A 15,107-nucleotide genomic window follows, 5' to 3' on the forward strand; every position below is an offset into this window, starting at 1 on the left:
AGTTGTCCATGGAGGGAGGACAAGGATAATTTGGCATTCCGCTTCGAGTACATTCCAGACTTCCAAGGGGGCAGGCTGAGTTGACCTTGAATTTAGATTTATAGAACACCAGAGCTAGAAAAGAATTGTAAAATGAGGGAATTCAGCTTAAACCGAGATAAGGAAAAAATGCCTTACTTAAATGGCAAGTGGCAGGACTAGAATTTACCTCTGGTTTATGACTCACTATTTTCCCCACCATACCATGTTCCTTCTTGTGCTTCTCAACTTTTCACTGAAGTGTTCATCCATATTACAAAGTCAAATCAAATTAGACTGTGAAAATATAAAATGATCAATTATATGTATGCTGATCCATATCAATTCCTTAGATTGGAGTAGAGGAAAACTGGAATCAAATCCAACATTTGAAAATGTGTTTTTAATGTATAGTACTTAATTTTCGGTTCTGCAGGGGTACCAGATCAATCTGTAGCTTTTCAAGGGGAATCTATCATGCATTTGCTTTTCAGACATTGCAGGCAGTGAGGACTTGAGTGATTAGGAAACACTTCATGAGGCTGGAGAACACGAGCTTGCCTGGAATGAGGCTGGTTGGAGTTGGGCATTTGGGAGGCAGAAAGTAACATGAAAGAAAATGCAAAGGCTGGAATGAGCTTGTTGTATTTTCAGGCCACTGAGGATGTTTGGAACAGGAGTTTGAGAGCATAAGAGGCTAGAATTAGAGGCCCTTCAATGATGCTCATTCATTCTAAGGTAACAGCTGTGTAGCAGACGCCAGGATTACAAAGATAAATTAAACACAGCTTTGATTTTATATAGGTTAAGTAACTCAGTGAGTTTTGAGGGGAGAGGAAATAATGATAGGGTTGCTTTAGGAAACTGATGGAGAAGGAAATGGCAACCCACTCCACTGCTCTTGCCTGGAGAATTCCAGGGACGGGGGAGCCTGGTGGGCTGCCATCTATGGGGTCGCACAGAGTCGGACACGACTGAAGCGACTTAGCAGCAGCAGCAGGAAACTGAAGCTGAGCTGGGCTTGCATGTGGGATATGTAAAAAGGGACTAGTTAACCTAGGATTGGGAAAGCCAGCTAGAAAGCTACTGCCTTAACCCAGATAGGAGGTACCAGGACCTCGTTTCTTGAAACTTGATGTGCCGTCCTGTCTGTGGACAGTGTTAGGCTGAGTGGACTAAGTAATCACCACTCCTATGATCTTTTCTCTTTGAAATTCCTACTTAGTGCCTCTTTTCCATATTGTACTCACCCAGTTACCTGGCTCAGGGTTTGTTACTGGACTCTGTTTTCTGGCAAAGTGCTGAGAGACCAATCACCGATGCTGAAATAGCAGTTTCTTCCCCCTTGTGAAATATTGTGATCTTTCCCAGATGACAGCCTCAGAGAGTCCTGCAAGCCTTTTCTATAAGGGAAATGAAGTGGTAAATGGAGAGAGAAAAACAGTATATACACTGTAGGGGATGGCCTCCATGGATCATAAATTCACGTTACTCTCACCAAGATTTAGAGACAAGAGCAGGAGCCCTATTTCTTAAAATACAGAATGGAGTGGCTATCAGTTGGCCTTTGCTATAGGAAAAGAGTAGGCAAAGGTCTCATATAAAAAAAGTGCTGGAAAGTGGCTTGCATACGCAGTCTCACGTCGTGTAGCAGCTGTGGTCTCCTGGTCCGTATTCCCTTAGAAAGTCTTCATTCCAAATAACAGAGCTGCAGCATTGAGGAAATGTGGTTCAGAATCAGAACTTCTAGCACTGTCACCTGGACTATATGAGACTGAGCAGTGCTGCTCATTGTATTCATTTATATTTGGTTTATTTGTGTTTTTTTAACTTTCTATTTATACTGGAGTATAGCCAATTAACAGTGTCATGATAGTTTCAGGTGGACAGCCAAGGGACTCAGCCATCCATATACATGTATCCATTCTGCCCCAAACCCCACTCCCGTCCAAGCTGCCACATAACATTGGGCAGTTTCCTGTGCTATACAGTAAGTCCTGTTCATTTTAGAATGAACCACACAGTTGCAGTTCAGTCGCTCAGTCATGTCCGACTCTTTGCGACCCCATGGAGCTCACCAGGCCTCCCTGTCCATCACCAACTCCTGGAGCTTGCTCAAACTCATGTCCATCGAGTCGGTGATGCCATCCAACCATCTCATCCTCCACACACTAGTCAAAATTTTGAGTGGTGATTATCAGAGTATGGTCCCAGAGCAACAACACCATCATCACCTAGAAACTTTTTACAGAGGTGAATCATCTCTCCTGCTCCAGACTTAGTAAATCAGAGACTCTCTGGGGGTAGAGCCTAGCAATCTATGACTTCATAAGCCATCCATGTGACTCTAATGCACACTAAAGTTCGAAATCTAGTTCTAAAGTTTAGAAATCTAATTCTAAAATTGAGAACTAGATTTTGTTATTTGGCTTGGCTTTACTAATTTCTAGTATACTCCTTAATCCTACTGATGGTCAGCAGTTGAGATTGGTCCTTAAATAAGCCCAAAATTATTTTTAACAAGCTAGAGAGATATGAATGGTGCAGTGCATAAGTTTTGAGTTTACCTACACAACTTACTGTCATTACAGATCTCTTTTAGCTTCAGTTTCTGTTGTAAAATGAAGGAAGCAATATCTACCTTTCAGTGTTTCTCTTTAGATTAAACGATATATGTTGTTGTTTAGTCACTAAGTTGTGTCTGACTCTTTTGTGACCCCACAGACTGCAGCCTGACAGGCTCCTTCTGTCCATGGGATTTCCCAGGCAAGAATACTGGAGTGGGTTGCCATTGCCTTATCCAGGGAATCTGGAGTAGGTAGCCTATCCCTTCTCCAGGGGAAATTCCCAACCCAGAAATTGAACCAGGGTCTCCTGCATTGCAGGTGGATTCTTTACCAGCTGAGCTACCAGGAAAGCCTGGTACTTCTTTCCATAAATTTGCTTTAATCCCATCTTCTTGCAAATAAGCTTTTGCCGCTTTTCAGTCAATGTGAAAGAAAATGACCTCAATATGTAGCTTTCAAACTTCTATTTCTCATGTTTAGATGGAACCTCTGAATCTCATAGTTTCAATTCCAGATTCCCCAAACAGGGACTGTCAGACTAGACAAGTGATCCATAATGAGCTGTATGAACCCGTCACTCCTCCTGCAGTCCTGTGAATGTTTGTTAGAGAAAAAGGCCTGGTACATAACACTGTATTAACACACATCCGATGCTTCCAAAACATTAGTTCTTTTCCTTTCCTGGAAAACTGTTAAATTATGCTGATTTTTATTACTTTATTCTTAGTTTTAATGGACTAATAGCACCTAGGGAAGTCAATGAAATAAATGAATTTTTAGGGTGAGACGTTTCAACATGAAGGAACCTTATGGTGGGACTTAAAATATACCCACTGAACTCACATGTATGTCATGAGAGGACAGAGGAAGGCAGCTGCTGCTGCTGCTAAGTCGCTTCAGTTGTGTCCGACTCTGTGTGACCCCATAGACAGCAGCCCACCAGGCTCCTCCATCCCTGGAATTCTCCAGGCAAGAACACTGGAGTGGGTTGCCATTTCCTTCTCCAATGCATGCACGCATGCTAAGTCGCTTCAGTCACGTCTGACTCTATGCGACCCTATGGACAGTAGCCCACCAGGCTCCTCTGTCCACAGGGTTCTCTAGGCAAGAATACTGGAGTGGGTTGCCATTTCCTTCTCCAATGCATGCATACATGCTAAGTCGCTTCAGTCGTGTCTGACTCTATGTGACCCTATGGACGGTAGCCCACCAGGCTTCTCTGTCCACAGGGTTCTCTAGGCAAGAATACTGGAGTGGGTTGCCATTTCTTTCTCCAAAGGAAGGCAGCAAACAAACACAATTAAGTAGATTTAGAAAAGATCATAACAATCTGAAGCCATTTGGGTCAACTTGTGTGTGTGTGTGTGTGTGTGTGTGTGTGTGTGTGTGTGTGTGTTTTGTGTTGTCTTATCTTTCCTCTTCTCTGGCATTGTAATGCATCTGTCTTTTCTTAAATGAATTTTGGGTATTATTTGCTCTTAGCCTACCTTACCCTACCTTTAGTGACTCTAGGAATAAAAGAAAAGTTAGGCATTTTTCCTACCTTGAGAGCTTTTCTGGTATCATTATAGTTCACATAAAAATCTATGCAGTTCTTCTTTTCAAACAGAGTCTGATTTTTATAAATGATTGATTGATCTCTTTAGGCACAGACAGTATAATTCCCAGCTTATGTTTTCCATCTGATAGTGTATTGCCTCATTTCATTCAGCGCATTAAACATTGATCAGCTTTCTCCACGATGTGACCCTTTGGTCTGTAATTAATTCGTCTGTTTGACAAGGAGAATAGGACTGAGTAGAGACATTAAAGAATAAGTTAGTTAGCACCTCTCGCCATCTTAATAACCAATAAGTTTCAAAATTAAGTTTCAGACCTGTGACCTAAGGCCTCCTTTTGAATCAAGCCTTGAGCAGGTCTGAGTGTGGCTGAATGTGGTTACACGTGATGGGTGGGGCAAGGACAGGGTAGCCATGGTGGGGATTCTGCCAAGTGTGATGGTCTTAAAAAGCTTTCTCCAAGGCTACCATAAAGCTGAAATTTGTATTAGAACAACTGACTGTTTTCTTGATGGTAGAGGACATGGAAGTTGAAAGGGGAATTAATTTACACTCCATAAAACTTACCGAAAGCCTGATTTTACCTTTTTTCTTCCCCCAAATCCCATCTTTGCATCTGTTCCTGTCTCCTTCATATAAAATTTTAAAGCTGCTTTCAGTATCCTGACTGTAGCTCTCTTCCTTTCTGTCCTTTTAGTCTTTATCTCCCCTAGTACAGTCTCTTCATATCCTTTCTTATGCAAATGGTTCTTGTCTCTTTCATAACTGTAATAGCTTACTGTTTTTCAGGCACCGTGCTCAATATTTCACATATATTGTTGAATCCCTACAGCAATTTTATTATCCCCATTTTCACATGAAGAAACAGGCTTTGAGATGTCAAGTGTCTTACCCAAAGTCACACATCATCTAAGTTCTAGAGCAGGGACAAGATCCCAGTTGTCTCTAGGTACAGCTGAGGTTTCCAGTCCAAGTTCTCAGATTCTCTGTGATGAAGTATGTTCATTATAGAACTTTTTGAAGAAACAAAGCATAGAAATATGCCTTTTAAAGCATCCATGCTATCCAAATCCACAAAGAAAAGAGATGAAACTTTGTTATCTTTCCTTCCAGTATTTTTTAATACATAATAAAGAGATTTTTTAAAAATTGAACACAATCATTTGATGATCATTTTTTAAAATTTCATTATTGGTGCATAATTGCTTTACAGTGTTACGTTAGTTTCTGCTGTACAACAAAGTGAATTAGCTGTATATATACACACATTCCTTCCCTCTTGAGCCTCCCTCACACCCTGCCCACATCCCACCCCTTTAGGTCATCGCAGAGCACTGTGCAGAGCTCCCTGTGCTGTCCAGCAGTTTCTTTCTAGCTATTTATTTTATACATGGTAATGTATACGTGTGGTGTATATGTGTCACGGTAGTGTATACGTGTGGTGTATATGTGTCACGGTAGTGTATACGTGTGGTGTATATGTGTCAGTGCTACTCTCCTGATTTGTCCCATCCTCCCCTTCCCCCATCTGTGCCACATGTCCATTCTCTACATCTATGTCTCTATCCCTTCCTTGCAACTAGGTTCATAAGGAATTAAAATTCTTAAAAGAATGGATAAAAATCATAAATCTTATTTACAACAGAACATACTTTAATACCTATGAAAGAGGGTAGATATTACATATTATTTTAAATATCTTCAAAGTATAATAAATAATTTATAAGTATTATTTGACTTTCAGTGATACCATATCATATTCCAGAGTATTTGTCTAGTGCAAATTTTGGATAAGATTTTGTGGACATGTTAGTGATGAAATGTTCTTTTTTGTTTCTAAGAATATTTATTAATAGCAAGTAAATGTACCAGAATGTCCAAAGAAAATTATTAAAATTAAATTTGTTTTAATCCTGGGCTTCCCTAGTGGCTGAGATGGTAAAGAATCTGCCTGCAATGTGGGAAACCCATGTTCAGTCCCTGGGTTGGGAAGATCTCCTGGAGAAGGGAATGGCAACCCACTCCAGTATTCTTGCCTGGAGAATCCCATGGACAGAGGAGCCCAGCAGGCTATAGTCTGTGGGGTTGCAGAGTTGGGTATGACTGAGCAACTGAGACTTACACTTTTTAATCCTGTGAACAATACTCATCTATAAAAAGGATATAATAGCAAGCACTGAAAGAGTGAAGCCATTGTCTACTTAAAAAATAGTCATGACCGAAAAGTTGAGAGTTACATTTTATTTGATGGAAATTTTTAGAACTTAAGCCCCAAAAGCAGCATTTCAAATAGCCCTGAGTGAACTGTTCTGAGGAGGCAGGGGCAGGAGTCAGGTTCTTTAGAAATTTGCAAGAGCAGGCAGGTAGCCTGAGAGTCAAAAGTATTTTTGTGAATTAAAGGAAACTAGATATCTCAAGTTAAGGAATTTAGTGCTTTTCTATATATGGGAAGATGCAAGAGTCTGGGATCAGTGAAATCACTCCTTTCATATGCTTCTCAGCTGTCTGGGGCCAGTATGTGTGTTTCTCATATCCTGAATTCCTCAGTGCTCATCTCAGGGAGTGGCTGCAGCCTAATGGCTGCCAGATTGCAGGTACCCTTCCTTCCTGAATGCCCCTGGGCTCAGAAATGCACATTGAGAGGCCTGAATCACTGATGACTGTGACATACTTGTTTACTGAATACTCCATTTCTCACCATCAACTTAATTACACCAGTAAAGTAGGGAGGAAAAATAAAATAAATAATAATAAAGTAGGGAGGAAATTTGTATGTAAATGACTTTATAATACAATGGCTCAGTGGTATGATAAAGGCTTCACATTTTACTGAACCAGAGTATTATTTGAGTTTGAAGCTAGTGATATATTTATATGTTTCAAAGTGAATTCAAATGCTGCCTTTACTCACAGAGATTATCTACTGGTAGAGAAAGCAACTTCTAAATAGCCATGACCCTCTAGCCAAATGCTATTTCAAGTGATTGGGAGGAAGGAAAGTTGAGTGCCCTAGTTTGGCTTGATATTCTTTCTTTTTAATTTTAAGAATTTGAATATAAACACCTCCCCTCACAGTCCCCTTTTTTCCTTAGTTAACTCTGAGTAACTTTGTATCAGCTTCAGTTCAGTTCAGTCGCTCAGTCGTGTCCGACTCTTTGCGACCCCATGAATCTCAGCATGCCAGGCCCCCCTGTCCATCACCAACTCCCAGAGTTCACTCAGACTCACATCCATTGAGTCAGTGATGCCATTCAGCCATCTCATCCTCTGCCATCCCCTTCTCCTCCTGCCCCCAATCCCTCCCAGCATCAGAGTCTTTTCCAATGAGTCAACTCTTCGCATGAGGTGGCCAAAGTACTGGAGTTTCAGCTCTAGCATAGTTCCTTCTAAAGAATACCCAGGACTGATCTCCTTTAGAATGGACTGGTTGGATCTCCTTGCAGTCCAAGGGACTCTCAGGAGTCTTCTCCAACACCACAGTTCAAAAGCATCAATTCTTCTGTGCTCAGCTTCCTTCACAGTCCAACTCTCACATCCATACATGACCACTGGAAAAACCATAGCCTTGACTAGATGGACCTTTGTTGGCAAAGTAATGTCTCTGCTTTTGAATATGCTATCTAGGTTGGTCATAACTTTCCTTCCAAGGAGTAAGCGTCTTTTAATTTCATGGCTGCAGTCACCATCTGCAGTGATTTTGGAGCCCAGAAAAATAAAGTCTGACACTGTTTCCACTGTTTCCCCATCTATTTGCCATGAAGTGATGGGACTGGATGCCATGATCTACGTTTTCTGAATGTTGAGCTTTAAGCCAACTTTTTCACTCTCCACTTTCACTTTCATCAAGAGGCTTTTTAGTTCCTCTTCACTTTCTGCCATAAGGGTGGTGTCATCTGCATATCTGAGGCTCCAGAAAAAGACATAACTGGGTTGGAATCCTGTCACTGTTGTGACCAGCATTGTGACCTTGCCAGTAAAATTTCATTGGTGTAAAATGAGAATCAATGCTTCATAAATGGTTTGACTTAAATACAAGCAAATAAGTGAAGTGACAAGAATGATATGATATGGCACATAGTAAACCCTTTAAAATTTTCAATTTCCATCCTGTTTACATTCAACAAATCCTGAAGCGCATCTTGAACCCACCTATCAATAGCTGCAACTCTCTTGTGTATAATCTGTTACAGTTTACACATATGTCCACTTATTTATATGTTTGGTTACTCTCTTCACTAACTCTAGGCATGTTACTCTCTTTTCATGGGGAACTAAAATTCAAAAAAGTTGAAGTGACTCAACCATGGTCACACAGCTGATACACAGCTGCAATGCAAATCCAAACCTCCAGACTGCTGGTCCAGTGTTTTTTGTGGGTTTTTTGGGGTTTTTTTTTTTAGTGCACTAAAGCTGCCAACTTTGTCCACATGTTTAGGAAAAAAACATCTGATTTAGGCTGTGATTTCCTCACCCCAACATTTGACAATTAAGGATTCCACTGTATACAAAAGGAAAAAATTGAGTAGAGTTTGAAGAGCTATAGCATCCAAATTTTTTTTTTAATGTCAGTTACTCCCTTCTATGGAAAGCTATGTTTTAAGATATGATTAGTATGCTGAGCATAGGGTGATGGTAAACATTATGTTTTGGCATTATCATGAGATGACAAAATTACCCACTCTCAAAGGACCAGCTGCTGCAGGGTGACTGGCACCCGTGATGCCTGCATTCTCAAAACTATTTTAACGGGTAGTTTTCCATGATTTTTTTTAGTGAGAGAAGAAATGTATGTGTAAACCTATTAAAGCCATAGCATCTGTTATGATGAAATAACACCCTGGAATCTTAGCTCAATAATTTGAAGCTAATTAAGATTCTTATTGAACCAAGAGTCCTATACCTCACTTCCTCAAACAGACATAGAAAAATTATGAACAAAAAAGATAGGAAAATTCTTCCCATACTTTTTATATAATATATACACTGCTGCTGCTGCTTAGTCGCTTCAGTCATGTCCGACTCTGCGTGACTGCATAGACGGCAGCCCAGGAGGCTCCCCCGTCCCTGGGATTCTCCAGGCAAGAACACTGGAGTGGGTTGCCATTTCCTTCTCCAATGCAGGAAGGTGGAAAGGGAGAGTGAAGTTGCTCAGTCGTGTCCGACTTTTTGCGACCCAATGGACTGCAGCCTACCAGGCTCCTCCGTCCATGGGATTCTCCAGGCAAGAGTACAGGAGTGGGCTGCCATTGCCTTCTCCAATATGTTATCATTTAAATTGATACGTACAACATACATGAAACTATTCATTACATTAGATGTATGTGTCCTAAAAGGAAAGAACAAATTTTGAAATAGGAAGACATAAGATCATACCCAGTCTCTAATCAAATTGCTCACAACTTTAGACAAAGAACTCAACCACTTGAAACAGCTCTCCTTTGTGTGATGTAGATAGTAGATCTTCCACAAGATTATGGAAGACATCCAGCAGTTAAGGATATTATAAATCAGCAAATTATGCACCACTGGGCTGGGTGGGATGAACTGGAAGAATGGGCTTGACCTATATAACTACCCCATATGTGATGTAGTCCCAGTCAGAGTGGACTGGAGTTCAGAAAAGGACCTGACCAGTAGGGTGGTCAATCTTGGGAAGACTGGGAAGGCTGAGGGGTTCAAGGTTTTCTTGATTTCCTTCATATGAAGTATTTCTTCCAAATATAAATATGTTTAAATTGCCATTGTCCTTTGCTTCCCCACACCTTCAGGTTAGATAGTCGTCATATTCTTTCAGAAATTCTCTTGGACACTCCTGACTTTTGCCTGTCTTCCTTTCTTTCAGGGTCAATGACTGTATCTTACGGGTGAATGAGGTGGACGTGTCAGAGGTTTCCCACAGTAAAGCGGTGGAAGCGCTCAAAGAAGCAGGGTCTATCGTTCGGCTGTACGTGCGTAGAAGACGACCCATTTTGGAGACTGTTGTGGAAATCAAACTGTTCAAAGGGCCTAAAGGTAATAGAAACATAAACAACTCACAATAGGATACCAGTGACAAACTATCTGATTAAGGCTTATGCCATAACCCACCCACAATGTACCCTGTTCTTTTATTCTCTAGGACTCAGTGTTTACCATGAGATTTGAAATCCTATGATGATAGAATTTTACAGAAAGTAAAAGAAGCCAATACTGTAACTATGATCTCAGAGAAGGAAGCGATAGATTTCTAAAGAAATTTTCTTATAAACAAACAATAAAAACCATCTAAATTTTTCTATGAATTTTTAACCTTATCAGACCATCCTGACTTACCTGGCATGTTAATACTTTCTAACTTTTCAGATGTAAATGGTAATTTCTCTCCTTTAGTAAAACAGTAATGTGAAAAATAATCCTTTGAATAGTCTATCCTAAAGTAATTATTATATTTTTATGACACTTGTGATTAGTTTTGATTTGGTAATACTTTTACCCATTTTGTTTAGTAAGTACTACATAGCATTTTATACTTGCAGTAGTCAAAATAAGTTAAAATTTATTTTTTGAAGTGTTCACAAATCTCTTGAGATAACTGCAGTTACTTTGGGGAATCATATGAACAGTGAAATGAATCATATGAATTTCTAAGAAGAGAACTTTGAGTTCTGCTCTTCCGAATGATGACATTTAATATTAATAGGATTTCAGATATTTTATAAAAATCTAATAACTTAAAAGTATTTAAATATTTTAAAAGATTATGACTAGAGAGTCACTATACTCTTTTAATAAATTATTTCTCTTTCCCTTAAAATCTGTGTAATCTCTAATGCTATTATTGTTGTCCTTGCTTAGTCTTTAAGTTGTATCTGACTCTTTTGCAATCCCACGGTAGCCCACCAGATTCCTCTTTCTATGGGATTTCCCAGGCAAGCATACTGGAGTGGGTTTCTATTTCCTTCACCAGGGGATCTTCCCGACCCAGGGATGGAGCCCACATCTCTCGCATTGGCAAGCTGACTCTCTACCAGTGAGCCACCAAGGAAGCCCTCTAATGTTACCTGTGACTTTAAAAAATAAGCATACTACCTTCTCTGGGAGGTACTAGTGGGTGGTATTTAAGATCTCAGACCCAAGAGTCAGGCAGGATGGAGTTTAAAAGCCTAGCTCAGCCACTTACTAGCACAGTGACATTGATTAGACCAGCCCCTCTTGTTATTAAATGGGGATCATAATGGTAGCTTCCTGGTGCTATCACAAAGGGATCTTCCCTAATGGCTCAGACAGTAAAGATTCTACCTGCAGTGCAGGAGACCCTGGTTTGATCTCTGGGTCTGGAAGATCCCCTGCAGAAAGAAATGGCTACCCACTGCAATATTCTTGCCTGGAGAATTCCACAAACAGAGAAGCCTAGCGAGCTACAGTCCATGGCGTTGCAAAGAGTTGGACATGACTAAGCCACTAACCCTTGTGGTTTCAATGGTAGTATCCCATGGGATTTCTGAGAATTAAATATTTAATATCTGACGAGTACAGAGCAGGAACACTTGCTGGTTGAGTGCAAACTCCGAAGTATCTGACCTGGAACCCTGGCTCTGCAGTGCACTAGCCATTTGACCTTGGTCAGATTTCTTAACCTCTCTGAGCCTAATTTTCTCATCTACAAAATGCAGATAATAATAGCATTTGCCCCTTGAAATATTGTGAGGATTAAATGAGTCAATATACATTAAGTGTTTAGAGTAGTACCTGGCACAAATTGACAACAAATATTCACTATATATATATGTGTGTGTGTGTGTGTGTGTGTGTGTGAGTATGTATGTGTGTATTAGTCGCTTAGTCTTTCCTGACTCTTGGCATGGACCGCATGCCCACCAGGTTCCTCTATCCATGGGATGGATTTTCCAGGCAAGAATACTGGAGTAGGTAGCCATTTCCTTCTCCAGGAGATCTTCCCAACCCAGGGATTGAACCCGGGTCTCCTGCACAGCAGGCAGAATCTTTACCCACTAAGCTACCAGGGAAGCCACCTATATGTTATTTGTAGTTGGCTACATATGGTTTCAGCCTTTGCCACAGTTGTTTGGTAATGTAATAAAAGAACCAAATTCTCTCATGAGTTAAATCCAAATGCACTAAAATCACAGAATTAATTTGACGGTGGGGAGAAGTAAAGCATTTCCACACCAATGTCTGGTGATATGCGAGAAAGACTTTCTGTTCTACACATTTTCATATTTGCCATGTGTTTTAAAGTTAAGACTAATAAGCATCCACTATTTAAAGTAAAAAGATATGCTAAAGTAACAGGTAGATACTTCTACAGTTCAGTTAACAGCAATTGTTCAGTACAGCCTTAAGGCAAAAGCATTACCATCCATTAGTAGGCCTCCTGCTAGCTGAGCCATTCCATGACCTCGGCTGCTCAGCAGAGCACTTAAAGGTTCTAGGGAATCAATAGCCAAAACTCCTTCATTTGATCAGGAACACATTATTTTGGATCTCTATCTTTGGTACTAGAGCCCCCTCTGGCTTGTTTATTTCCATCCGAACTGTTTTGTCCTTTGAGCCAGGAGCGAAATAGCCCTGGGACAAAAAGAAGGGGGTGGGGAGACAGTAAGCTTAAATCGACCAAGAATACCCAGGCAATAACCCAATGAAAGAACACACACAGCATATGGGTGATAGGATTGTTCTACTGGGGAGAGGAGAACCGGGAAACTGTCAGAGCTAACTTTATATCCCTGAAAGCAGGCTCCTGCCAACTTGCTGTAGAGGTTTGTGGACTTGTTGGTCCTGTTGAGATTCTGTTGGGTCTGTCCTACCTTTTTGTCCTGTCACCACACAAAAGTCACCGATGGGGATTTGTTTCTCTGTATAAAGCTTATTGGTTTACAGAGAAAGAAACTGTTTTAATCACTGTTTGAATTCCTGATGCCTTTCCCTGTACCTTGAAGGAAATGCTGAATCGAGTAAATTGAATAATTAAGTTGGATTCTACACTAAATCTGATGATACCTTCCAGTCTTAACCTCCCTTGCCATCTCGTAACTCTTTATTTTTGAATGATGATCTTATTTTTTTTAAATTTCTGCTGATGTTTAATCTTGTACTATGGAAACTCTTATGCAGTGGAGACAATGAAGATGAATCAGATGTGTCTCTAATGGGAGAATTAGAAAGTTCTAATGGGAGAGAAAAACATAAAGGTAACTCATTTTAGTGCTAGACAGAATGAAATCAGCTCTGTGGTTGAACTTGAGCCATGATTCCAATTGAATCGAGCAGAGAGAAAGATGTGATTCATCTTAATCAGAAGAACCAAAATGCTCCAGAGAATTTAAAATTTAATATGTGCTTTCAGACCTTTATCTTCCCTTCACTGAGCATGTGGGCATTCCCGATAGTAAATATCAACACTCTAGCCAACTGGGCTAGCTAGCCTCAATTATGAGTATATAATACAGAGCTAGCTGATTGTGTTCATTAATTTCCTTCTTCAGTGATTCAACAAATATTTATTAAGCATTTATTATGGACTTGACACAGACCCAGACAATGAGGATTCACAAAGAAAATGGAGAATTTTTGCTCAAGAAGATTATGGTCTAATGTAGAACACACCTATAATATAAATTGGGAAGCGTGCTATGAATGAACATGAATGATTGTACGGAGAAGGCAATGGCACCCCACTCCAGTACTCTTGCCTGGAAAATCCCATGGACGGCGGAGCCTGGTAGTAAGGAGGCACCAATTAGGTAATGGGTCAAAGAAGACTTCTCTGAGAAAGTGCCACTTAAGCTAAACTTTGAGATACAAATAAAACCAGACACTAGATGGATAAAGAGTAGAGGAGAGTATCTAGACAGAGTGAAAGCGTGTGTTTATGAAGGCCCCAGGTTAGGAAGGATCTTCATACCTTCCAGGACTAAAAGATACCAGTTGTGACTGGAGTTGAATGACAGGGTACTGAATGACATGAAATGATACTGTCAAGGTGAGCAGGGGCCAAATCATGTGCATCTTTGTTGACCATATTTGCAGATTTGTTATCTTATTCCAAGTGCAATGGGAAGTTCTAGCAAAATGTTCAACATGTGAGATGGTCAAAGTTGTTTTTAAGAGATCACTTAGCTACTGTGAAGAAAATGCATTGAAGGGGCCAAGAATAGAAACAAAGACAGTTAGGGGTCACTTGGAGAAGGAAGAGAAAGGTGAAGTTTTCAAGTATGTGGTGAAGATATTGGCATTTGCCATATAGTGGCATTGCCACTTATTGATAACCTAGATGTGGCATTTGTCCAAGAATGAGACTGTTTTATAACTGAGCCATTGAATGGATTGAGGTGCCATTTGTGAGATGGGGGAGGCTGTGAAGGACCCTTAGGGGACTATGCTGGGCACATTGGAAAGACTGTGATGATTCTGAAAAAGAGGCAGAATTGGAAAACATCTGTTTGAAAACCCTGTTAATATTCTGAATTTTCCCCATTTTCTATCAAATATCTGGAGTTGGGGAAATATCTGAACAACTGACTTTCTCACTTTTACCATTAATTTTTAATATAAAAGTTATGACTATCACTACTTCAGCTACTTTTAACAATTATAAACATTTAATAGATCGATTTTATAGACGTTGTTAATGCCCAGATGATTTGGGGGGATTATTTTGTTTTTGTTTATTTCTTTTTACATGAGACAGAAGGTAAACAGTATTTCTTTTCATTATGTAGATGCAGTGTTAAGGTATTCCTTGAAAAAATAATTTGTAGTAGAATTAAATTTATAGTTTTCCAAGTTATACTCTTATGTTTATTCCATCTGTTGTACAGTGACTATTTCTGAGATGACCTTTGACATATGTGGTTTGTCTTTATGGCCTTATGGTGGTACTGATCTTCCCATTATTTGACTAGAATCATCTGGCTGATAATTTATGACCGTGTATTTCAGTAAGGAATATTTGGGTAATATG

At 40.0% G+C, this 15,107-nt stretch overlaps 1 protein-coding gene across 31 annotated transcripts in view; it reads left to right on the top strand.

Moving 5' to 3' along the window:
* The window catches only part of DLG2 (discs large MAGUK scaffold protein 2), a 2,352,634-nt gene that overhangs the window by 1,658,718 nt on the left and 678,809 nt on the right, over nucleotides 1–15,107 (top strand). For all 31 annotated transcript variants that reach the window (XM_045165939.1, XM_045165929.1, XM_045165926.1 and 28 more), the window contains one exon: nucleotides 9,987–10,156. In XM_045165939.1, the coding sequence (XP_045021874.1) occupies nucleotides 9,987–10,156 (170 nt within the window). The remainder of the gene's footprint in view (nucleotides 1–9,986; nucleotides 10,157–15,107) is intronic.

This window comes from Bubalus bubalis, chromosome 5 (genome assembly GCF_019923935.1).
Source record: "Bubalus bubalis isolate 160015118507 breed Murrah chromosome 5, NDDB_SH_1, whole genome shotgun sequence".
Lineage (NCBI taxonomy): Eukaryota > Metazoa > Chordata > Mammalia > Artiodactyla > Bovidae > Bubalus > Bubalus bubalis.